This window comes from Egretta garzetta, unplaced genomic scaffold (assembly GCF_000687185.1).
Source record: "Egretta garzetta isolate BGI_Z169 unplaced genomic scaffold, ASM68718v1 scaffold221, whole genome shotgun sequence".
NCBI lineage: Eukaryota > Metazoa > Chordata > Aves > Pelecaniformes > Ardeidae > Egretta > Egretta garzetta.
In genome coordinates, this window is record NW_009258543.1 from 615,231 (window position 1) to 642,558 (window position 27,328).

The 27,328-nt window shown below is 39.3% G+C and overlaps 1 protein-coding gene across 2 annotated transcripts in view; it reads left to right on the top strand.

The window, feature by feature from the left end:
* Positions 1–3,010: 3,010 nt before the first annotated feature.
* The window catches only part of BCHE (butyrylcholinesterase), a 31,912-nt gene continuing 7,594 nt past the window's right edge, over positions 3,011–27,328 (top strand). The window contains exons 1-2 of one of the 2 annotated variants that reach the window (XM_035902896.1): positions 3,011–3,074; positions 6,087–7,608. In XM_035902896.1, the coding sequence (XP_035758789.1) occupies positions 3,011–3,074; positions 6,087–7,608 (1,586 nt within the window). Of the gene's footprint in view, positions 3,075–3,105; positions 3,128–6,086; positions 7,609–27,328 lie in introns of those variants that run through there. The other variant, XM_035902904.1, reaches the window with a different exon arrangement.

Below are 27,328 nucleotides of genomic sequence, written 5' to 3' on the forward strand. Positions count from 1 at the left end.
TTGCTTTCTTTTCTTAAGAGACTTGGACATCTCTCCTATCAAAATTCCTATGTCAGTGTGAGATCTCTTTCATACATACACGATAAATGATGAAAAGACACTTTTATCTTTGGTGGTGATTTTTGAGGCATTGCCTTAAATAAAATTTGCATACCTCAAAAATACCCAGTATTATAGATAGGCAGATGGATAGAGATATTTAGAAGTACCAGTATATGTACATATATATATGTGCATATGTATAACAGCTCATATATACACACACATACATGTATGTGTATATATGGTGTTCTATCTGCTGGTTTGTACCTCCTTTCCTTTCAAGCTCCCAAAGGAAAACAGAGAAAATGACCACTCTACACAGAATTACTAAAGGCATTAAGTGTATTTAATCTCTAATTTTCACACAGGTATTTTTAGTAAGCTAAGTAATAACTAAAACAAGTGTTTCCTCTCACAGCACACAGTTGTGAAACTTTAATTTATATGTTAATTTTTTAATTAAAGGAAAAAATTATAGAAGAGGGCTTAGTTTTCTTAAAAAGTACAGCGTAATAGTCTAACATCAGACTAAAGTATAATAGTCGAGAAGTGTAACAGTCTAAACAGTCTGGCTTAATGCCCCCCTCCTCTGAAGACATCCAGGTAACCCCAAGGTTGAACTCCGTGTTTCCTACTGCCTGAGAAACAGCCCGAGACAGCTGATTCACTTATCCCAGGGTCACCTTGCCAGAGTCCATAGAAATGCTCCACGTTTTGCATTTAGGAACTGTGCCTGCCTCAGAGCAGGACGCTGTTCGGTGTGCCTTGGGCACTGCAAAAGGGAGCAGAGAGGGGCGAGGAGAGGGGAGGAGAGCAATGGTGACAGCAGATGCAGGACAACATGGCCAATTCTGGAAAATAGATGAAGGCCGAAAGAGTGGTTTGAGTGTCCTGCTGTTTCTCTGCTGCTGAAGGCACTGATGAGGGTTGAGAATACAATGGTTTGTCATAAGCATCAGAAATACTTTATTTAAAAGTGGTCTCTAACAAGATTTGGGGCTTATGATTCATTCCTCTGATGTCACGGGAACGAAGCAAATGTGTGTCACCTGGCTGTGTTTCCAAATAGATAGAAGAGGCATTAGAGAAGGTCAGTGAATGCACATGTCAGAGAACATTGAAAACTGCCTTAAAGAGCACAACTCAGCGTTTCCTTCAGGAAATGGCGCTTGGAAAGTTTTGATCATCAAGAGTTGTCACTAGAGTTCATTCTGAATTAATCCTATTTTGTTATTAAATGTTTCTATTTACATTACTGAAATAACAATCTCAGCTAAGAATTCTGAATTCCCAACTAGCAACTATATTGGACACTTCCATGCTAAAAGGTTAGGAATTTATAACCTGGTTTAGGTTTAGACTGGGACATATTCCCTCCAATGCATGGGTCCCTGCGATGTACCTTTCAACCGTCTGATCCTAAAGGTAGACCATAAAAATCCTGGGAGAAACGAAATGACCATGCTTTCTTGAGCTTTTCTCTATTAAAACACTATTTCACATGCTAGCTTTTAAAAATCATTTGTAGTCTCCCTGTTAAGGTCTATAAACTTCATACTTAACTTTTTATTTCTGCTTTATTCCTGTTCTATGCATTACCAAATATTGCTTTTGTGTAATTGAAACAGAGCTGCAGTTTGATTATTAAACAGAGGGAAAGTAATTGTCTTCAGTTCTAATGGGGGAAGCAAAGGCTTTTGGTAGAAGAAAACATTAAATTGTGGAAACTTTGGTTTTTTTCAGGGCAGCGCTAGCGAGTGGCTGCTGCTGGGGGTCAGCAGCCCCAGCGCCAAGGTGGTTTCATGTGGTGGCTCGGGGATGTGGGTTTGACAAATCATTTGGTAATGGGAGTGTATGTCATTTATTTCTCTTCTCTGCTCCTCTATTCTGCCTTCATTTGTACCTCAAAACATTTAAATAGTCTCTCCGTAACCATCTCTATAGCACACAGCAAAGAGAGTCCCACTCCTGGCTGGGGGACTACAGGTGCAGATTTACTGCTGACAAGCACTGTGGATCCCTGCGCTGTGGGACACGTCCCTGACAACCCCGACCTGTGGTTTGGACTAGCTTTGCACCTGTAGCACTGAATTCTGGTGGAAACAATACTTAAGAGGTTCAAGGAGCAGGAGGATATTAGATATACTAAGCAGCATGGGTGATTTCCTATTTGAAGCCTAAGCAGAGAGAGAAAACAGCGTGTGACACCATATGGGTACCATTTTTAACCCTAACATCAGAAGAGGACAATGCAGGTTTCTGCGGCAGCCTACAGATGGCCATGAGTCAAGTAATAAAACTGATGCTTGCCAGTTGTTGACATGGCTGTGCAGAGGACACTCCTTTTTTATCTGCCACAGTTGCTTAAAACCAAAAATACCTTGCAAGTACCTTATAGTGAAAAGAAAAGTTTGAAGTGCTTTAAAATTGTGCTAATCTTGAGCTGTACAACAGCAAAAAAGTACAGGTGAGATCGGTGCTCTAAGCAAGATGAAGGAAAGAGAGGCAGGATTTTATTGTACTTATAATTATGTTTATCTTTCTAGATTATAAAATTGTTGCCCGCTGCTAAGAACAAATCACTGCTCCTTCCCTTTCCTGCAGAAGCTCATGCCTGGTTTTCTCCGAAACAGGTTTCTCTCTGTAGCATTTCTACAGCTATACCATTAGCCTTTGAGCAGATGTCAGCCGGCGAGGAAGGGCTGCCTGCAGATCAAGTTGCTGCTGCCAACTCTCGCGAGCTTTGTGTCAGAAACAGTTGATTATAATGTCAGTACTGTCCAATTCACGGGCTTAAAGCAGCAGCTGCATACTTCATTTTCCCTGAAGTATTCAAAGATCCTGACTCTTAAAAACTTTGTAGTTCTTGTAATAGAAGTGGGGTAAGTGATTCTCTATTTACACGTCTCTGTCTGCCAGGATAATTTACGGTTCAGCTTGATTTGCACGGGGATTGGGATCTTTTAAAATGTTACGCTCTGCCCATTTGTTGCTCTCTTGGGAAAACTCACTCTGCTCTGCAAATAGAACGAGCGAGCAGGCGCGTGTATCAGACCTTGGTATTATTCAAGGGATCCTGGGCTAAGTAAATTAAGCTGAGCTAGAAAGCACTGATTAATTCAACCATCTTTTCTATTTAAATAGTGATTATATAGTCTCGTGTATAGATTTTTTGGCTGGGTGAAGATTTGCAAGGAGAGGAAACAGTTATTGAAATAAATTGTGTTCCCTTGCTGAATAAAAATACAAAAGTATAGTCTGTTTAACTTTTGCTGGAGGAAACTACTACAGAAGCAGCATTTTAAAGTATGCAAATACATGATATATCATATCTCGGCTCGGTTAAGGTTGATGAGCTAAAGCAATCTTCTGACCCTTTTACTCTCACAGTAATAACCAAGTAATGCTTGTTTTGCTCAGTGTGCTTTACGATGTTGAGTTTGTTTTAATGCAGCATTAGGAACGTTATTAAAAGGAATATTTCCTTCAAGGTGTAGTAATCATCCTCTGTCACTTGCTACTTTTGTTAATATGAGCAGAGTAACTTGGGACTAGACAAGTCCTCTCATTAAGTAGTACAAAACTTCTCTGTTTTTCAAGCTTGATCTCTTTCAAACTTTTTCTTTAAGATTCCACCTGTTCTTCTGCAGAGCTAATTAAAAAGGTACAGAGCTGAATTGTTTGTTAGGTTTTTTCTTCGTAACATTCTTGTCTAGAACTTCTTAGGGTCAAAAGTTATGGCTCTGTGTTTTGCAATGCTACGGTGTTTTCCTCCCATTCCATCCCTTTTTAATTAACAGGCAAGTGCAGGGGGGAATTAATTTTAATTACTACTTAGATATTAAAAGCTTTAGGAACTTCAGCGTCTCTTGCTTTTCTTAGTGTCATTTTCTCTTCTTCATAATGATGATTTTTGAAATCTCTCATTATTTCCAGCTTGTTGTTGTGGTTCGGTCCTGGGTAGTGTGTTAGAAGCGATTACATGAAAAAAAGACAGCGTTGGTGAAACAACAGACTTACAGAAATTACTTTTCCCATCTCACAGGGTTGTGCATCGGGTGCACACATACCCAACTAGATCCCTACCACTAACATTTTTCACAGCCACCCCAGTTGCCTCGGTTGACTGTGAGATAGGGTGAAAGAGTTTAGCCTTAAGCTAACATTTACATACCTTTTCTCACCCATCTCTTAAAGGATTTTATTACAGGAACAAATGGGAGAAGAAAAAAAAATAAAAATGTCTGGCACAGAGAGAGGGGAGCTAAATGCCACTAAACGATGTGAGCCTCCTGTGCGGGTCCTGCAGACTGCTGGAGCCATCCTCTGCTTACCCAAACTCCTCATCCTCTGCTTACCCAAACTCCACAGGAGCTGCTGGACCACTTGTGTCATCCAGACTGACTACTCACATCTCTGAAGTTTAGCACACGTGGGACCATTTGCAGGTTTCTATAAGTCGAGCTGAAGGCTGGGTGAAGCCTTAGACCAACTCTGAAGTCTATTGCCCCTGTTCACCACCTCATATTTTTTTTCTTTTTTAATAAAAAGACAAGAGCATAAATGTTTGTTTTCTAAAATGTATCTATTTTCCGTCTGTTTAGATGAATACTAAAAATATTGTCTCTGAAGATCCTTTGATGCTCCTCTGATGCTGCGTCAAAGTTAGGAACCTCTCTGTGCAAAATCTTCCTTTCCCCCCCCGCTGCATTTTCCTAGCTGATTTCCAAGAATACCCAAGCAAGCCAGAGGAGCTCCGATTAGGCCACAGCTGTACTTTCCACAGAAATTAGCCTCATTCCTTTTAAGGACACGAGTGCTTCTCATTAACAAAGAATGGCCTGTTTAAATAGCAGGACAGAGTACACTGTGTACGACAGGGCAACACAAAAAATAGAAGGAAGCTTTGTTGGGCATTTTCGAATATGTAAGCCATAGAAATGGGTTTATGCAAATAGTCTTTTTCTGACTTTTCACTTTCAAGGGGAAGATACTGGGGTTCTTATAGGATTTCAAAATGTTGGGGTAAATAGGGCTATTAGTATGCTTAAATGTGGTGCATGATCAACATTTACATCTTTAGCTTTAAGACAATATTAATTATCCCTTTGCAAAGTTCTCAGGAAGAAAAGACCAGGCCATACTTAAAGTATTAGGCACCACCTACAGATATTAAAAAAATCCTTGGCTTTCTAAAATTTTAATGCTTGTTCTTAGTAGTAGAAGCATGACTACTTGTCATGACTATGATGGTTGTAAACTTGGTTAAGTTGCTTTAGAGAAAAAAGGTCTTGAAAGAAATGTTTCATTTAGGTCTTGGCGTGCCTCTACCACAGGAGCTGATGAACTGATGGTTCAGAGCACTTTGTATAGTTCACTCATTAAAACACCTTCAGAATTTAAGACACATGAGTAGGACAGTGAAATCACCCAGTGCTTTGAGTTTATAGCAATGCCATCTCACTGGTTTGCTTCAGCCCAGGCATCTGCTGTGACACAAGCATATGGTTCAAAACTTATGTGGACCTGCAAATCCTTGGATTAAAACTTGGTTTCAAGCTCCTTTTCAGTGTTCATATGTGTTTATGTGTGGAAAAATCTGTGCCTGGTGATGTTTGTTGTCACTTTCTATTGATTTAAAAATACAAATACTAAAATACAAAGTAACCTCTAACAGAATCATGGCTAGTCGGGCATGGCATTTTCTGTCACAGATCATAAAATGTCCTGTTCATCATGCTACTGGAAATGCATAGTAGTCAGTCTGCTTATGTGACTTTACTTTCCCTGGTCTGGCTTCTTCAGTCCTATGTGGTTTTAGTGGCAGTTTTTCTGAAGCACCATACCAAATACTAAATACTAAACACACTCTTTGCAACACAACTGACTAACAAGAACTTACAGCTAATGAGTGCTGAGCTTTGTACAGTAGCACCATCTCATTTTCAATGCTCTTGGGATGACCTACACCCTTTCTGAATTAGCGGGTTGGGCTCTGGTACATTGCAATACTAATTCTGAATTTCTTTTTTCCTGTATTTCAGGCATCATGATTTGGACAAATGGTACAAGTCTCTATACCAGATTTCTTATGTGGCTTCTTCTCCTATATGTGTTGATCAGGAAGGCAATGCCTGAAGATAACATCATTACAACCAAGAAGGGCAGAGTCAGAGGGACGAACCTGCAGGTACTGGGGGGAACTGTGACAGCTTTCCTTGGAATACCTTATGGACAGCCCCCCATTGGTAGGCTGAGATTTCAAAAACCAGAACCTCGTGAGAAATGGTCAGATGTTTGGGATGCCACAAAACATGCAAACTCTTGTTACCAGCTTATAGATACAACTTACCCAGGATTTCCTGGAACAGAGATGTGGAATCCAAAAACTAACTTAAATGAAGACTGCTTATACCTTAACGTATGGATTCCTTCTCCCAAACCCAAGAACGCAACTGTCATGGTGTGGATATATGGTGGTGGCTTTGAGACTGGGTCAACTTCCCTACCAGTCTATGATGGCAAGTTTCTGGCCAGGGTAGAACGAGTCATTGTAGTTTCCATGAACTACAGGACTGGTGCCTTAGGATTTTTGGCTTTGCCAGGAAACCAGGAAGCTCCCGGAAATGCAGGTTTATTTGATCAAAGATTGGCACTTCAGTGGGTCCAGGAGAACATAGCAGCATTTGGAGGCAATCCAAAAAGTGTGACTATATTTGGAGAGAGTGCTGGCTCGGCTTCTGTCAGCTACCATATCCTTTCTCCTAAAAGCCATCCTTTATTCACAAGAGCCATCATGCAAAGTGGATCTGCAAATGCCCCTTGGGCTGCAGTAACAGCAACTGAAGCCAGAAACCGAACGGTGGCTTTAGCTAAACAACTCCAGTGTCCCACCAGCAATGAGACAGAGCTAATTCTCTGCCTCCAAGACAAGGACCCGAAGGATATATTGGAGAATGAAATTTTTGTTGTAACATATGACCCTCTTTTACAAATATATTTTTGTCCAACTGTGGATGGCGATTTTCTCTCAGATATGCCAGAAACGTTGATTGAGAATGGCTTTTTCAAAGAAACACAGATCTTAGTCGGTGTTAATAAAGATGAAGGATCAGCTTTTCTAGCATATGGAGTCCCTGGCTTCAGCAAGGATAGCGATGGGTTGATCAATAAAACAGAATTTGAAACAGCTTTAACTCTGTCCTTCCCAGAAGCAAGCCAACTTGCAATCGAATCGATCATTTTTCAGTACACAGATTGGGAAAATGAGCAAAAGCCAGAACATTACCGTGATGCCATGGATGATGTTATTGGTGACTACAATATAATATGTCCTGCAATGGAATTCACCAAAAAATTTGCACAACTAGGACACAACACGTTCTTTTATTTCTTTGAACATCGATCCTCAAAGCTCCCTTGGCCAGAGTGGATGGGAGTAATGCACGGTTATGAGATCGAGTTTGTGTTCGGATTGCCCCTAGAAAGAAGAGTGAATTACACCAAAGCTGAAGAAATCTTAAGCCGGTCCATATTGAGATACTGGGCAACTTTTGCAAAAACTGGGTAAGTTTACTGTGGAAGTTTGTTTGACTGATCAGATGCTCGTTGTCTCATGGGCGGAAAAAGCTTAACTGTTTAGTGGTGATCTGAAGCCTGATGAGAATGATGAGGAAGGATTAATTGTTCGTCTGTTCAGAATTCCTGTTTTAGTTCTGATAAAAACCCCGTCTTAGTAGAACAAACTCTTGATGCATGGCTCGTTGTATGGGATGATCTTAAGAAAACAATCTGTGTCCACCCATAAAAGCAAATACAAAACCTTTTTTTGCCATGGCAGCAGTTGTTACAAAGGAAGGTAATGGTTTCAAGTTTTAGAAACAAAATATTTCAAATTCTAGGAAAGACTTCCAACAGTAGATGTAGGAGCAAAAAGCCCAGTTTCCTTTAAGATGTAATTTGCTCAGAACACTCAGGTGCATAATATGAAGGTATATTATGTTCACATGATGAAGTGGTTGGGCTTGCAGGATGGTTTTTTCAGAAAGCCTATCATCTTCCCCTGTGCACTGTAAGTATAATCCTGTGTTTCAGTGAAGCCAATGACAAATCACTTGCTATTTCCATTAGACTCATCTTTAAGTAAAATATGTCCTAGCCTGTATAAGAAACAAATAAGCATATTTCATTTGGATGTTTGAAACGGATTAAATGCAACCCCTCATTCAGTCCATTTAGCTGTTGTCCCAGAGAAGTGAGGCAGCAGTGAGCAGAGCTTGGCAGGGTTGTGGGGTTCTCGATGCAATGTTCAGTTTGAAATGAAAACATTTCAGTGCGGTAAGAAAAACAGCCACTACTACAGTCATGTACAATCAGTCTCAAGGCTGCAAGCCTGATGGGATGGGGAGGTATCTTGTCTTCTCAGAAGCTTGGTTTGTGCTCTCTCCTGAGAAAATTATATATATATATATATAAATCTGTACCTGTGAGAACATACAGTCAAACACTTAAATAACACTTTAAAAATGTTTAGTTATCTTAAATTTTAAGATCCTGCATTAATTTTACTTCCATAGTGCATTTTTCCTTTGATTTGTGAAGGATGTGTAGATTTGTAAAGGCTGAAATCAACTTTGGAACAGGATTTAATTATTTTTCTTAATAGATTAGAAATCAGAGGAGACCACGGTGCTCATTTAGTCTATGCAACCTTGTACATAACACAAAATACAGGTAGGAATGAAACATTTCCAGTGAAAAAAAAAAAAAAAACCCAGAACAAATGTTGGTAGTTTGTTCTAAAGCGTAATTCCACTTAAAATGGTTACAGTTATAAAAGGAAGTTTTGTGTCTGGTCTGAATTTGCCTATTCCACTTCTATGTTTTCCAGGTGTTGTATTTTGTTTGACAATTTCTAAGCTTTATATTATGATTTGTGTTCCATATAGAGATAATTCTAGGCTCTATTCAAATAACCCTTAATCCTTTTTTTTTTTTAATTAAATAAAAGAGGTTATACTCTTGAGGCTTTCACTACAATGCATTTTTTCAAGCCCTTAAATAATACCATCCACATTCTCTAAAACTGTGACGACACCACCTTGTTGGAACTTCCCATGTTGGAATTAAACACTTTTGTCCCCAAAGAGTCCTAATTACAGGTGTCATCCATCCCCTCTAGTTCAACCTGATATTCCCCTGTTTACTCATCCAGGGAAAGCACTATTTGCCTTGACCTTAGTGTTATACTAGGAGCTGCTCTGTGTCCGCCTGCGTACCATGGCTCTGTGGTCTGCCCTGATCCTGTGGTCCCGAGCCCTGCGTAGTCCCTTCATGTTATGCTCTACAAATGAACTAGGTTTTTTTTATATGCATCCTATTTTTTTGTTTAACAGATTTGCTTCTCAGTAGATGTGACTGGCTGTTTGTCTTGATGTGTAGAAATGTTAATTACATCAACAAGTTCTGTCCCCTTTACATGTTGAGGCCTGTAGTGGTTTTTTTTTTTTTACCATAAGTGAAGAGCATATTAAAATTCAGAAAATGACTCTGCAGATAGCTATACTTATCGATGCACAATGTTTCAATACCGGCTTTATTCTTGTAAAATTTAATCTAAAATTTAATCTATGAGCTCTCCCTGCTTCCCTCTTCACTCGGAGCCTGATGGCACCACTCCATGTGAATTCGGTGTGAAAGACTGTAGCACAGAGAAAAGCTTTCAGCAGGGGTGTATGCTGTGGAATTGAGCTGTGAAGTTGATTTATCAATGCCAAAAATGCATCTGATAGATTCCCAGGATGGAGTCAGCACAATGAGGTCAGGTACCGCTTGGTAACAACTCCTGCATCATGAAGACATGCTATGACAACATTGCTTTGAAACTGGTATCATTAGGCCCTTGGTGGAGAGCAAACTGAGTGAAGGCTCCTTATTACATACTGCAGCTTTACAATCTGCCAGGAGTTAGCAATCAGGATCCTATACCAGAGATAATGGATCTTTCCATTAAACAGAACTATTTCTTAGTAGGAAAAGAGAAATTCAGGTCTATATTAGATTTCGCAGAGTAGTATTTACATATTTGTGAACTATTCATTTCCACTGGATTACACATATATTAAAGATATGTAGTGTGTATATATATTATGTCTATCTAAGAATATAAATATATATAAAAAGTATAATACATTATATAAAATGTATTTACATACAAAATATACATTTATATATTTATATATAAATATATTATTTAAAACATAAACATGTAAAAATATATATTTACCTCCATATAACTATAGATACATTTATAAAATCTCAATTACCTGCTGTGCAAAATAGAGTACACTCTCCCTGTCACTGTAGCTAGCTAAAATTAGACAACATAAGGTGCATTCAGGTTTAAGTGTATAGAAGACAGCCCCATCGTCTAGTCTGATTATCATTTGCACTATAATTAGATTAGCCTACAGATCAAATTTCAGGTGGTTTCCACAGCAAACAGCAAATAATCCCTCCCTCTGCTTCCACCACGAGTATCAAAACCGTCACTATTAGAGTGGGCAAACAATCGTGCAATTTATGTACCAGTAAAATATCAGACCGGTATTAACCCTTCATGTGACACTTTCCTCATCGTCCAGAACACAGATCCCATAGGCTCTGTAACACATTATTCATAGCGTACAACGAGTGGAGAAATAATAAAAACTGTTAATAATTCCAAAAGTAATAGCTGATCCTTGTTTCCTTGGCACCTTTGAGCCCACAGTGAACATTTATGAAGAACTGGGGAAGCCCCATTTGACATAATGTTTTATAGTAAACTCTGGCAAGATCAAAGGGCAAACATTTGAGGGGAAAATTACCATTGATGTCTCCAGTAGATGAGGAGAAAATCAAGCAAAAGATGAAAATCAGAAATACAGTGCAGCGCAATTTTTAGTGAGGGCGTTTGACCTAATATTCTAATGTGCAGAAGTACAAAAGCGCAAGGGAGAGAAGAGCAGCCTGCAGAGGAAAGGAGGTAAGGTAGAGTCAACAAAAGCTGAAAGAAATCGTTTTTCCCCTGGTACTTTCTGGTTGGGAGGGACTGAGACGTGGCTCAACTCACTGCACGCAGAGCTGTTTCTCACGAGGGGTCTTCAAGCCCCTACTTTGACCCTAATGATCTCTGGTTTTCATTCTCACATGAGGAGTAGGAATAAAAATGGTGATATGAAAAGTCAAAGGCATATTCTATTTATATTAACATATAATTATGTTATTATTATATTAATATATAACTATATAATATTGATATTCTAACTTTGACTATGAATGAGGAATGGGTAACGTAGGTGATTCAGTAGGAGGCAGGAAGAGACATTTCACCTGTGAGGCTTGAAGTTAGATGCTGGCATTATACACCAATATCATTCTTCAGTACCCAAAGGAATAGTGTCGATTTTAGGAACCTGCCATATATTTTCATGTCTGTAACATCTGTGGAGACCCTGCTGAAATAGTCTGCTTTGACAATAAGCCATTGGTTTTCAGTCATGAGATTCCCTGCAGATTCATTATCCAGAACAGGATTCAGCAGCTTGGGAACCCCTGGGAACTATGGATATGGTAACGACCTCTGTTACTGCACGTAGGGACAGGATGATCATCACCGTCTGCGGTTCACCCATACAAATAATGTTACTTGGTATCACATAGCCTGAGAAGAATGGAAAACAAACAAACAAAAAAGCAAATTACCTCATAGGTCTGACTGTTCAAGCAGTTCACATGGAGTAGCTTCAAGAAAGGGCAGACTGGGAGGCCCATAAGATTCCTGGTAGTGATGTTTCGGATCAGCCCATTGGACTATTTCTAGCTAATGCTAACCCTGATGCTCATAGATAGACCACAGGACACAGGTAAACACCCCCCATGGAGCTGTGGCTAAGCAGACTGGCAATGTGGTTAACTTACCCTCCAGTTATACACTTGCAGAGCTTCTTCCCCTCAGAAATATGCTTACGATTTATTTCAAGAGCAGACCCAAGTAATCAGTGGCACAGATTATCTGTTAGACTCTTGCAAGGATGTGCTACACATGGAGAAAAATAACGTGCTCCAATTCACGGTGTTTAGAAAAGCATCACTCCAACAATTAGTCTTTCACTCTGTAAGACACATAGCCAGCTCCTGCTCTTCCTGGCTGGCTGAAGAACCTCTGCCCTCCAGTCTGGGACAATCCCCAGCCCCCTGGCATCTGAAGTCTACTGGCAGCTGAACACTTGCATCTTCCAATGACCTTTTCACTTTAAAAGTGGGTTCAGTGTATTGAGGGAGAAAGTGCATTGGTAGGAACATCCTCACGGTGTGAAGTCAGTCTTGGGGTGGATACCAATGTCTGTTAAGGTGCAGAGAAAGGTAATTATTACTAAATGTCAAATAAATTCCTGGGATTGGAAGACAAAAGTTTCCAGGTGTGGTAATTCCATTTCCACCACTTGAACACTTCTGTCATTTCATTATCACTACAAGTGTTAATGACTGAACTTTTGGTATCAAGTAAGGTTGACCAAGTATCCCAGCCTTTCCTAGTGCTGTTAGCATAATTTCATAAAATACTTCCTTTTTTGCACATACTTGCATCTTGAAAGAACAACGTTGTCATCACACCCTCAAAAATTTCTGTTCTACCAGCAAGAGAACAAAGAGGGTTATTACTAATGCTGTGGGAATAAATCAAGTATAATAAAATATTTCCAATATATTTCAAAGAACAGATTCCAAAACTGATGTTGTTGATTTACACTTGGATTTAAAATTCCTCCATTTACCCTGAGCTAGGGTACCCTCAGCTGAAATTTGTATTTAAGAATATTGGCAGTTCAATACCAGTTAGTAGTCTTAAAAGCATTTGATAAAATGCCAGACATCATCAAAATTAGACAGGCAAAGAGCTGTAGCAAGATTGTATTCAGCAGAAAACCAAAGTAAGTTATCATGGGGGGCAGGAGGAGTGCGAGGGTCAGGCTCCGTATGATTGGGCTTGTGTATAGGTCAAGTTAATTTTAACAATATTAAGTTAGTTTTCAGCGGCCTTCTCCTGAATGCTTTCCAGCACACTTTAAGTGATGCCCATGGTGAAAGAATTTAAATTTCTCTTTCTAAGCACTTTTAAAATTCATTTCTCTGCTGCACTTTTGTTATTCTTCAGAAAGCTTCGGAAAGTAAGCACAAGTGACACTAACAGGTACTATCAATCACGAGCAGCAGAATGCTCTGCTAACTCTAGTAAGAGGAAGTTTTATTTATCATGAAAAAATATATGGCATCCCAAATCAGTGGTTGCTAGGTTATGCCTTTTGCGTTACTTTATTCATTAGATTTGGTAACTGTATTCTTTAGATATGAGTGACGTAAAGTGACAAGGAGACAGACAAATCAGATGAGGTGAAAACTCAAATAAGAATGTAGTGGAACATACAAAGATAATATTTTTAAGGCTTTGTGAAAAATGTTTTGGATAAAAAGAAACTGGCAAAACTTGTCTCACTGCCAGTTTTACAACTGCTGAAACAAATCTTTGCAGCTTTTTCTATAAAGTGAAGCCTTTGAAATATTTCCTCCTATGTTTTAGGGGAATTTGTGAGGCTTTGATTGTCCCACTAAAGCTCTGAAGCACTTTGCCTGGTTATTATTGCCTTTCCCTGATGTTCCACTGGTAGACATATAATAAATTTCAGTGCTTTTGTTACCAACTTATCACAACATGTTTATAGAGAGTAGTTTCAGAACAGTGAGAACAAAACCAACAGCCTCATATAGAGTCCAGACAGCAGATTGAACTGGGGACCTATATACCCTATGTATGGAAAGGAATGAATATATTGGGGGAAAAAAAGAATATAAAAACCTCCAACCACTTTTAATTTTCTAATACTTTAGAAACTAGGAAGTTTGACCTACTATTAAGTCATTTCATGGTGAGACATTCACTGTGGGTTGTATTTCACTGAGATTAGCCCTCATTCACAGGGACAGAGGCAGGGGCCTGGGCTGCAGCCACTCAGCTGGGACCTGCTGTGGTCTTCAACCACATCATAGCTGTAGCTCAGCAGGACCAAGAGGAGGCTTTCCCTGACGCTGTGGCTTCTGTCACCCCATGCTTATGTAGAATAAGGAATTTTTCACCTTACCTAGTGATTTGACTGGATCAGGTCAAGAATCCAGAACAAAAGATTTCTGGGTGTGAGGTAAGGAGTATAAACAAAGGATGAGAGAGGTGTCTAAAAACACAAAAAGATATATGGAAAGTCTTCCTTTCCCATGTTAGGAAAAAGCAAAGATTTAATTTTGACTCAAAAGGGCACATGCATTCTCACACTCACTCTTTCACGGGAATAATTTCTGAGCCATGATAAAAATGGTGGAAATCATAGTCATAAACAAAATAAAGGTCAAATTTCAGGAAACTTGCTCCTATTTCTCCACCTTCAGTCTTGGGTTCTTAAAAGTGGCTCATCATCTTTCCAGGGTCCATACATATTTTTATATTCAGGAGCAGTAATGGAAACATCTTTTCAGCAATCTATTTGGAAATAGTGCATCATGGAAAAAAACAGTAACTAGAGACTCACTTTTGGCAGTCATCTCTCTCTTTCTGGCTTGCAAGCTGACAAGCTGTCATTGAATTTCAGAATTGAAAACAGGAGTATTTGATTCAGTCATCTTTTGAAAATAGGTCTAGGATACAAATTGTTTAGATTGGTTTAATATTATTACAAATATTGCAAAATTACAAGAAGATGTCTTGTTACTTTCCATATGTGCAGCAAATGCAATTCCATCCATACAGATTTTATTCTCTCCAACAGATGAGTCAAGCCATTATTTTCAAACATGAGATGAGAACAGCTATTAAGGAAATGTCCAAATATTGTAGGAGTAATTGAATGAGACATAAAACTAAAACCTAAAACCATAATGCAAAGGGTTGACTTGAATATAATACTGGCAATGCTTTATAGAAAAGGGTAAGCTCAAACACAATTGCCAAAGACTCCGGGATCAAAACCGCCAGTGATAACGCATAGTCCTGCGATTTAGCAAGGCGAACTCCCTGTGTCTGCAGTCGGAGGCAGAGACACACAAATATGCACGCACAGACACAAGAAAAGCAATGGTAAAGTGAATCTCCTGGAGATGCATTTTTGTACAGCTATGCTGCCTTTGGCTGACCTTGTAAAAGAAGAGAGGGAGATATCTTGGACATGGCTTTTCCTATTCTTGCAACAGAGATACGTAGAAGAGCCGGTACTGGACTTGGTTCCCTGCTCTGCCCAGAACCTGGCAAAGAGTCTACACGGATATGTTTTGCGGAAAGGAGAGGAATGAAGAGATACAACTGTTCCAAGAGTTGAAATAAGTGGTGTGATTGCTACCTGAAATTTGGAAGTGGGAATAAGAAGCCTGGATAAAAATAATTTAGTGTCTGATGGAAAGTACATGAGTAAGGAACATGGGAAAACAAGAGAGGGAAATGCTAACTGTTGCAAGAGGCTAGGTGAACAAGAAAAGACATAAATAAGAGAGAAAGAACAAAAAGAGATGGAAAGATAAGAAAATAAATTGTCCAAGAGACTTTCTAAACATTTTTGGAGGGTGAAACGATCTGTGATCAGTGAAATTAGGGAAATGCATGCTTGAACTTGCTTATTGTGAGTTACGTGTTAGGCAAAATCACAAGTAAGAGCAATACACTTCAGAGATAATCTAGGATTAGGGATTACTTTCCCTATATTGTAACTTTTGCAGTCACGTAAACATAGTTGCAAAAGTCACTGTGAAATTCTAATTAGTGTTCACCCACAGTTAATCCTCTTTTTAGGGGCACTCTTCTTCCATGCTGCTTTTCTGCAGCTTAGTTCTTGTTTCATCATCAAAAGACAGAAATTGAAGTCTAAAAGGTCTGCAAACCCCATTTTTCCAGGTGGTTCTGGAACACTAATCTGAAGTCCTACAGAGAAATTTCACATGGAGAATGGAAACCTTTCGGTACACATTTTAATTTACTCCCCAACACCAGAGATTGGCTTGTTTCAGGGAAGTGGCAAAGGGGAGAAAAGAGGAAATGAGGAGCAGCAGAGGTTACCTAACACCATATTTTTGAAGGTAGCTCAAGATGGTGTTTAATTTTTTTTCAATCAGCTGCAAGAGAAGTCAGTTGTGGGTAAATGTAGTTAGCAATTTAGTCACAGGACTTGTTAGACTCTGTCCCCACAAATCTAGAAACCACCTAAGTAGAAACCAGGCATTTTATGCTCTACATTTGGTAACGTTACACAATTAGATGCTAGTGCAGATGTAAAATTAAAAGCTGCCATTGTCTGTTTTCCCAGACTTCTCTGGCCACCATCCGTACTCTCTACCTTTCCTTTAGGGAACATAAGACAACTTCCTAATTTCATACAATACAAACCTAAAGAGCGTTGCCTCAAATTTACACCAGAGAGATCCTTTTTTCTACTGGAGCTGCTGCTCAAATACTGTGATTCTTATTTTAACTAATGAAGTTTTAAATATCTGCCTCTCATGAACGTTATTCACCATGGTGTTCTCAAGGAGTAGCCTCCAAGTGAATTTTCTAGCTATGAAGCAGTCTTGTGGACTATAATTTCCACACAAGCCCCCTCAGTTTAGAAAGAGAAGGACTTTGAATAGGCTTAGAGATCCTCCCCTCTTTACATACAATTTCTTCTTGAGAGAATACCTTTCAGGACGCAGGTTTTAATTTTCAGATCTCCCTCTTGGTGCCAAGAATATAGTTCAAATCAGATTCACGGGATGTTATTAATACAGGGACATAATCTGAATGTGTTTATTGTAGAAAGATACGTGATCGCCACTTGTAGATGTCAATCCTACAATGAATTTATAACAGGAATAAGAAAATAACTTAACCATATTTTTTAAAATATCTTATTTGGGGGTTTATGAAGCTTGTAGCTTCTCATTTACATTCTCCATCATGAAGTATCAGTGGCTCAGTTTCAGATGAAGCAATAACACACATACACACTACCAAAAGCTACCTAATGGTTTCATTTATAGGGCTGCTCAATTTGGCCTAGATTACATGGTAGTTGAAGTTTGTGACTCATGCTTTTCCTACCATTCACAGTGGCAGCAGTGGAAAATAACAAGAAAAATGCTACTATGATGAAGTCCATCAGGGCACAGTGAATCTAGATTATTTTGTTTGGTGCAGGGTTATGTGGAACATCCATCTTGAAAAGAAATCATGATTAGGGCAATTACAATTGAAAACAAATCTCAAATATTATATCCTAGTATTGTATCTACCACGCAGTCTGTATTGAAAATTTGGTCTCTAGAGATAAGAAAAGCATTGAATTCATTTATCTAACAATTTCTGAGTGTCTGGGATGAACTCTATTAAAGGGAGAGAAAGCAAGAGATGGAAACAGCAATCATATACATATGAGTACAGTATTTACTCTTTCTCGCAACCAACTGGGCTGACAAATTTTACCAAAGCCACTGGGAATTTAAAACACAGTATTAATAGTTAAATGGCAATAAAAACATTTTTCTCTCCCTTCACACACTCTCTTTAGCTTTATCTCAGGGAGCAATCCTGGTTCAGATACTACATAAGTTTATGTTTCTCCAGGTCATGAGACAAAGTGAGGTTGCAGAGGAGATAAGACAGTTTCAGAGAATGAGTAAAAGGGCAAGTGCCATGTGCCTTCCTGTCTACTTGTTCTTTTACTTACCTTCTGTGGAAGTTACTTCCTCTTTCAAGGTCTCAATAGAGTTCAGCACCTTCTTCCATTTCCAAATAGCCCTCTTCAACCTCTACAAGTAAGACTAAAAACCATAGTTTCATTTGATTTCTCGCTGCAGCCAAGAGTGTAAAAAAAATAACAGCTTTGAAAAGTGGTCCTTGAAAGCTAAAATTGATACCATAAGAAAGGGCATAAGGATCTTAAAAAATACTTTACAGGAACATTAAAAAAAAGGTAAAAATGTTCCCTTAGAATAAAGAAGGACTAAGCCATAGCGTTGCCTTTCTCATGTCTATTCAAAAGTGATGTAGATGTGAACTGTGAATATTCACACCAGAACCTGGAGTCCTGGAGAAGGTGCGAAATTATCGTTGTGAATTCTATCCTGGAGGAGAGAAGCTTTTGTAAACAGCCACAGGTATTTCTCCAGCTGGGACCTGATCCAAACCTTTTGAAGTCAATCAATCTGTTCCATTTGCTTGGATTTGGATCAGCCTCTAACTAGTAACTTGACTCACCTCAAAAAGTGCTGGACTGGTCTTTGAACAGCGTGCAAAATAACACATCAGATGCAAGACATGTTAAACAGAAGGAATAAAACACTTTCGAAAATCCTTTACTGCTTTATCCCAATACATAATCTAAATGTGTAAATGACTACAAGTGTATGTTGTAGGTACGTTATATTAGACACTTGTCACATTCAGCTTAGTGTGACCGTGAGCATCACACTGAGTGAGTGGTAAGTATTTTGTAAAATAAGACAGGATAAAACATATTTTTGGTGGTTTAAAATTATCTCCACATTAATGTCAAAATTTCATCCATTTCCCTGAACTCAATTTAGCTTCAAAGCTTTTGGCTTATTGAAGTCATACCATTAGGTTGAAGTTGAAGATCATGCACTGGTTTTGGGTTGGGTTGGTGTGTTGTGGTTTTTGGTTTTTTTTTTTTTTTTTTTTCCTCTTGCCAATCACTCTTCTCACTGTGGCAGCCTCCAGCATTGCAGGCTCTTTCCATTTTCAGAGCTTGCTTTCTTTTCTTTGGCCAGAAATAATGCTCTGTGATGAGAAAGCTTCAGCATGGTCTCAGTCTCTTCTTTGCACCCTCTTCAAAACTGTGCAGAACATGCACGTATTTGGCATGTACCATCTGAGATATTGAGGGATCTCGGACTGTCAGGGGTTCAGGACTGTGGTATAGACTTGCTGACATGGGTCTGATAGTCCTCAGTCAGAAGGGCCCAGAGGACATTGGGACAACACCGTTCTCATTCAAATCAATGTGGATCTTTGTTATCAATTAGAGCTAAATTTAGAGGAAGACCTAGTCATGTTTAACTTTATCAGTCCCTCAGGAAAGGAGATTTTAACTCGCTTTCAAGTTTCTAGTGCTAGTGACTCTTAGACAGAGTGGTGGGACTTCTGTTCCAGACCTTGTATGATAATCACATCTCATCATATGCTATAAAGATACATCATATGCTATAAAGATAGTGGAGTTTGGGGCAGGGGTTCCTGAAATAGCACCAAGCTTTGCAGGAACGTTTTCAGAGTGGATGAGACCTACATGCAGAAGTGCCAGCGTGGGCCCAGGGGGTTAGAAACACACAACCAGGGTCTGAAGGGTTCATTAGCTCTGGCTCAGCTGACCTGGCTCCTTATTGCTCCCGATACCAGAGCAAAATCCAATCCAGGAATCAGGGATTTCAGGCACTGAGCTCCTAAATGCATTGCAAGCATGCCCAAAGAGCTAAGGCAGAACATCCCGGACCTAAATTTCTCAAATACTGTATTATTTATGGTCAATACCTTAACACCTACCCTGTCAAAAAAAAGCAGGAATTCACAAAAAAGTACCAAGATATGCACAAGCAAGAATGATTCCAACTTTACGGGTGCTTCATGAGGCTGTTCTGAGCAGAACACAGCAAGACCAAAAAAGAAGCAACAGCTTGTTGCTTCATTTCCTGAAACTGATATCAGTTGTAATAGTGCATACCACGATAATTTATAGTTTAAGACATTTAAACACACAACTGCCGTCACCAAGCTGGAATCTGGAAGGAATATTCTGAGCTTTATTTAGCCTGCGAAGGTGTAAGAAAGCCTAGCTGCAAAGGTCTTTCTCCAGTTTCTGTCAGTTAAAAAGTATGCCAACTGGATCCTACAGGTTTCTTCAAGGATCAGCAGAAGAAATAATATTTACCTATGATACAACTTGCAAGGCAGTTTCCTTTGGCTGTGGCTGAGGGGCACTTTGTAGTTGCTAGATTGTGAGCTCACATGGGTGATCTGTGAGTGAGAACCGAGCACAACAGAGTCAAACGAACTTCCCATAAACAGCTGCTTAAGAACAGTAATCAGAAGGGTTCAAACCTGCAACCTCTTTCAGACTTGCAGTGCTTAATCGTACGAGTCCCTCCATTCATTACAGTAAGAATCTGAATAAGGCCAAAACATTGCAGAATCGGGACCAACAATTTTCACGTCTTATTAAGGAACAAGTAAATAAGAAACTTTTCATTACTATGGATTTTCAGAGACTGGTTACTATTTTCTCGCAATAACTAAATTCTAATAAATAAAACAATGTTTTTAAACATGACCATTTTTTTTTTCTAAGTTCCCCAGTTCTTCATAGTGTCACAGGAGCACAGACCTGATACCTTGAGAACACTGATGCCATGAGGCTGCAAGGAAGCTTAGTGTGTGAACCAGATACTCATGGATGCTTTCCAAGCACCCAGTATTGCCCAGGCTGACAATATCCCTGTCGGAGTTGTCACCTTTCAGTATAGTGGTTTTGAGAACTTGGTTATTAAAAATGGCACCACTCACCCTTTTCAGGTGATAGATTAGATAGCTGCTGTCTTTCCCATTAGTCTAAGAGGTTAAAGACCTTAAGAGAATATTTTAAAATAAAATATTAAGTGTGGCAGTGCATTTGTATGGAGGGTCCATCAGTTCAATAGACAGGATGGTTAGTGATTAGCTGATATTACGGAATACTCTGAAGAGCCATCTCTATTAAAAATTAGCAAGGTAACTTGTTATGCAGTATCACGTATAAAGAGCACCGACTGGTAGCAGTAGTGATATCAAAAGTAATATATGTATTTGTGAAGTGATAGCGTGTCAGCTTTCCAATTCACTTATTATAGGGATGGCAGTTCCCCTTGCTTGTTATTACCAATGGGCCAATTCATAAACTTTGGATAATGGACAAAAAAGTGCCCCTGTCCTCCTGTCTTTGCTTTTGTAGCTTCTAATAACAAAAAGCTTCAAAGTGTACAATTTAATATAAAATATTTTGGCATACTGTAAAGATTTTACGCAAGGAGCCCATCAAATCATTTTAGTAAGTGGTAGATGATTAACTTACTTGGGAAAACATTCTGGATAACTGTCTGAATTTAAAAAAAATAATCTAAGAATAAATTCATTATATAGAATCATACATAGGTGGACCTAACTGATAACGATATTGCATCAGATGCAGTCTATGTATTCGCACAGTGAAAGCCTTTCAGATTTATACAGGCCTCAGTCTCTGAATGGAAAGCTTATACAGCAATTAGAGATTCTGGGGATTTTTTTTTTACAGTTAACAGGGTTTTTTTAAAACAGGTGTTACAGAGATTTCTTCATACTTTCCTTTGCTAACTTTTCTAAGGAAAGTTTCCAGAACAGGTTCATTTTCTTTGTTCCAATAGCTAGGACTGCTCCTCAGGTTAAGGACTTTGAGTCTTCAGCCTCACGGCCCTCTCCCGTGTCTACTTAACAGTGAGTCATCTGAAACTAATAGCCTGGCATGAAGGAACCGGCATTAAGCCAAATTGTTTGAGGGGTTGAGAAGATTCAACCAGTAGATAACAGTAAAATCTGCTCTTCTTTTTAATAGAACTGGGCTGGAAAGTATCTGTTAAGCTCCCAGTTGTACCATCCAAGCAGAGACTTACACAAACACGCACTGTCACTACACCATTATCCCCCTGGGGACCACGCCACTGCCCAAAATTGATATTAACCTGGCAGTGGTGTTGCAATGAGAAAATGAACATAGGTATAAAAATCATGCATTGTAGCCTTTAGAAATTATGAGAGACGTCTGGATCCATTTGCCTGACTGATGCTGCAAACACTTCCCACCCCTCTGCAGTGAGCGGCGCTCCAGAGGGCTGAGGCAGCGCAGACCTACCTGGTGCCCCTGTCAGCTCTCCTGCTAGTTAGGAGTGCCCTTCTATCCAAGTAGAAAAGAGGGAAAACAACAAAGTATTTTCTTCCAGGCTGGGCAGGGAAGAAAGTTCATCTATTTGGATTAGCTAAATAAAGATATTTTGACTGGGTATGTTTTTTGGTGCCAGCATGATTAATGGAGGTGTTCTACACGACACAATCACTAATAAAGCAATTATAAAACTGAGATAATTTTTTAAGACACAAATCTTGGGGTGTTTCTTCAAAGCGTAGGATTTCTCTGTTGTGACTCCTCTGAAGTCAACAGGATCACTTGTTGATTGAAGCATCAGCAAGAGGGGCACAGGCTTTGACCATACTGCAGAAAGAAGCACAAACGGCCGGCATAGTCCATCCCTTGGAGGGGCGAAGAGACAGAGGCCAGAGCTTTGATGAGCACCCGTCACATGACTGTGTTATCCAGATGCCCTTACCATCTTACCAGTTTTTAATCTACCTGTAGCTTCATTAAAGCAAGCAGGCATGTTTACTTGTGGTGGAGTGATAGCTTAACCTGTGGTACCAGTTAATTTGGCATCTTTGCTTCTGTTGTAAGCCACATTACCTGCTTCCAAACCCTTACTCACCGAGGTCCACTGCTGATACTACAGCCCAGTTGACATCCTCTCACCCTTTTGTCTATTTTGCCAAACCTCGGATTTCTCTGCTCTGTGCTATCTTACTCCCTTTCACCTGGCAGAAAAATTGTATATTTACAAATATACGAAAAATTTACAATGCTACAGAAAAAGCAGTTCATTAGGTATTTCTACAAGCACAAAGAGATTATTAATTACATTCACTCCTATTGGGTTTTATAACTGTACCGGGGAGCTGCATGAGTGTTTGTAGGGGTGGAAACCATGCTGTGCTGCTCTTAGGCTTCGCGTGGCTGCCCTGAAGCCACCTCAGGTACAACTGTGTGAGCCTCAACAGCTCCCTTTGATTGCAGTATAGACACGTGCAGAACCATCCCTCATTCCCAGAGCTACCCCTGGGGTGAAACATTTACACTATGCTTCTTATCTGATGCTGAGCTGACTATTTCCATAATTCTTAAGGGTTTTGTAAAGCAACTGTAGAAAATGTGCAAGAGATGGGGTTATTGTTGCTGTTGCATTTGCTCTAAGGCTGTTCCCACTCCCTGTTATCTTGTGCCCATGGTAACACACTGTAAAACGCCATCCCATGAAAACCAGCTGATTGCCAGTACTGCCTGATAGCTAAAAAGAATCACGAAAGCTAATAAAAATGATTCACATTTACTCTCTCCTCCCTTTAAACCAGCTGTTTAAAAGAAAAGGGGGCCAAATTGAAAATGAGCATCAGCCGTTACAACCCAGGTGAAGTCAATAAAGTCACACCTCGGAGGAACAGGTCTCCATTTGATTTCAATTTGTACTGCATGGGGGAAGCAGAGGGTGCAGTGGCATTATCATAACTTTTCATTAATCTCAGTGGGCAACCTGTTCAGCTAACGAGACACATGCCAGCAGAATGCCAGTCTGGTGATAACATGCAGAAGGCACCGAGGAAGAAATTGCCTTACTAAGTGTCTGTGACTGGTGGGGTTGCTGCTACCCTGATGAGAGGAGGAGGTGGGAGGGAGGCAGGCTGTGTGCGGAGAGGCCTCCTTCCCACTGCTCCACGCAATGGGGAGGAATGGGAAATCCTCTACGGGGCGAACTGCCGGCAAACGAGCTTGCTGAGCTCTTCTCAGAGCAGGTCGGAGGGAAGCCAGCTGCAACTGAAAAGACAATTAAGAGCAATAACACACTGCTCAGGTGAAATTAGTATGTGCTTCCTCTCGAGGAGCAATATCTCTACGAACAGCTTCAGCCAGGCAGAACAAATATTTGTCTGTCTGGGGTCTTCCAGGCAGGCTGTCTGGAGGGAGGAGCTACTGGGGACTGGAAGTAAAACTGTGTTTCGGCCTGTGAGTTTGGGTTGGCATAATTCATCTGTGTTAGACAGCTAAAATGATGTGGGGTTTGTTTTTCTTTTCCTCTAGAGAAACACACAATGTGTTAACCCAATCCATTTACAAACAGAGCGGCTAAATAGGAATCCAGTGAAAGCTTGGGACAATCTAAACTAGCATGTGGTACAGTTAGTGTTTACAATACTCATTAGGAAGGTAAATGATGCCTAAAACCCTTTTCAAGAGACTTGGAGAAATATCTTCTTTGTGGACTATATCAAAATATAACTTAACATTACAAAAGAATCCCTCTGTTCAATGGTGGTACCACAGCAGAGAGAAAACTATTCAGAGCTCACTCACAAAAATGAAGTGAATAAAGTGAATACTTTACAGGGACTTCATAACAAGAATTCTAACCAAAAAAAAAGCTAGATAATGAATTAAATTTCTGTGTTTATGTGTTTGATAAACCATCTGTAAAAGTAATGCTATGTAACAGTCAATAAATATGTAGTGAGCTAGTATTGTATTTCAGACTATATTGGTAATGTATGTATATTTATTATTATTAACAGAGCTGTGTTCAGGTTGTTAAATTTGGTTCGGGTGGAAAATGTACTTTCTCATTCTAAAGTTATTGAAGATGAACATTAAATATACAGAAATTTTCAGTGAATAAGCTCCTCTAAAACCCTCTAGTCAAATCTAGCATATTTACTGTAAGAGAGTCTTGAGAATTAAATGTTATTGACAGTTATGGACATGCAATACCCAAAGGGGAAGAACCTGATCTTAGTAACAGCAAGTAATATCAAGCAACTTCTACTGAACACAAGATTAAAGAAGGCTTGTGAGCTTCAGTGGGAGCACATGTATGTATAAAGGCAGAACACGAGAGCCACTTTACTGGGGACTGAGTTCAAAAAGATACTCTGTTTTTCAAGTTAATGGGAAAATAAGTTTGGCTGCCTTAAAGACATATCTTAATGAAATAATTAACTATCAGTGAGCTGCTGTACCACTATCAGAGAGTAGACAGAGTCCAACCTATAACTTCAGGGCATACGCAAATAAAAAAAAATATCTGGAATAATGAAACAAATTCTGTTTACACCAAAGTTTAAACACAGGTGGTCTGTGTTTTGGTCTTTTTTTTTGTTGTTGTTCCTTGCTTGCATTTCTTCTCTGGGAGCAATTCAAATAATTGTATTTCTTAATTGCTGTAAGACCTGCTCCTGCAAACGTTAAAAAGTGTGTAGAAAAGGAGCTAGCTTTTGTCTAAAATATTTAGTGAAGAAACTCACATTTTCTCCAAACAAAATTAAGGTCCTCCCCAACTACAGCTTACAGATATGGACAGAGGTCTAAGAAAGGTGATTAGTGTTTGACAAGGTAGATGCACAAGATTGAAATTCATCCTGAAGATGCGTGGCCCCAGCCCTTTTGGGACACACCAGCAGCCCCCACTGACAACACTGAGGTGGGCAAAACTGGAACGTACTGAAGAGATGATTGAGTAGTACTAGAAGATGAAAGAGCAGAGGTTTGAGGAATTGATAAAGCTGACTGGATAAAGTAATCATGAAGGTTTCCACAGAGATTTTGAGCTTTGTTTCAGTAGAAGCAAGTTCCTATAATCTATCAGCAAAGATTGTCCATCCATGCATAGATGGACAAAGACAAGGTTGTGCAGTGTATTGGATTCCTTTCTGTTCAGTAAGGATATTCTCAAAGTACTTTTAATTTTCTGTATGAATATTATTAAACTTTGAGTTTGGTGCAAAGAACAGGGAATTTTACAGCTTATTCTGGGCACTGCAATTCTCATCATGAAGTTATTAGCAAGAAGGAATGGACAGTAATTGTGATAGAACAACGAGGTTATGATTATAATTTGTTCTTACCAGTTAAAAATTATACTCCTGCAATCTCTCTGTTCTGCTGTAACCGGGAGCTACTTTTTAGCTTGGGAAACTTTCAATAATGGAGCTAAGAAGGAAATTACTGGACACTTCTTTGAACAGTAAACTTCTTAGAAATGTGGAGAGAATGTCATAATCAGCAGGTTCACGTATTTCAAAATGCCGTGTTCATCTGACAGTTCTTTCAATCATTTTTAGTAAAATACATCTGTAGCCATTGTGTAATCCCCCACACACCTGTAAATTATAATGTGGAATGTCATGATTTATTTCATAGCATAAAAGCTGTTAAATGAATACTGACAGCACCATTAACGTTCTGATCTTGAACTGAAGAGCAAGTCAGCTCTACTTAAGTCATCATTCTCATGAGCCACAAATAAATGTGCAGTTAGAAAGGGTGCCATAGGTTAATCAGAGCTGAATTAGTAAAGAAAAATTAGTAAAGAAGTGAGCAATTCAGGAAATGACACGCCAAATCTCTTACTCTAACATGTTTCTGTAAGCAGCCAATGCCTGGTACTAAAGACTCCAAAGTGAAGCAGGATACTAAAACATGGGCTGAAAACTCGATTCATTCTGAATGAACTAAGAGATATCGATATTATTTCAGCAGCTGAATCTTGTGCTCTGACTGCACCCACCTACACCTGGTACCTTGTTCCCACTCTTGGCAAGCAGAATTCAAGTGGGCTCCACACACCCTGGACTCCTCTCTGACCGCTGCCTTCTAGGAAGAGTCCTGGTGAAAAGTAAAGTAGTGATAACCAAATTAACTTTGCTAATAGTTCTCCTTAATTTATCCCACCAGGGATAAATACTGTTGTTCTGCCCTAAACCCCAGATTCCTTGATATCAGCTTCTAGAAAAGAAAATGAGTCCTTCTGCTTGCACTGCAAAAAGGTGTTTAATTTGTACCCTTAACCTCTTCTGAGCTAACATAGATTTATACTTTAAACAGTCACAAATCTTCTTTTTCTGAAAATCATATTCCATCTCATTTGCTCCCCATGCAATGCTCCCCATTTTGTTCTTTTTCTACACACTTAAATTATTTCTTTTCTAGTCATATAGATACTACATATTGTCCCTTTTGGAGGGGAAAAACTGGATGTCTGTCCCTAGAACCTTATGAGTTCTGTTGTATTATTAATATTTAAACACAACTATTTTAATACTAACAGCTGTGATCTTTTAACATGCAGAGCCTGTTTTATAAAGGGCCAAGCACTCAGTACCTCTTCCTGGTTTCCAAAAGGTCTGAGGTTGTTCACGTTTGGCACTCCACTGATGGGGCTCAGCATACTTCAAGAAGGAACTGTTCCTTCTTAATGAGAAATATTTTTTTTTTCTCCCAATATAGCCGTCATTCAAATTTCAGACATTATTTGTACCTTTACTTACATTTTT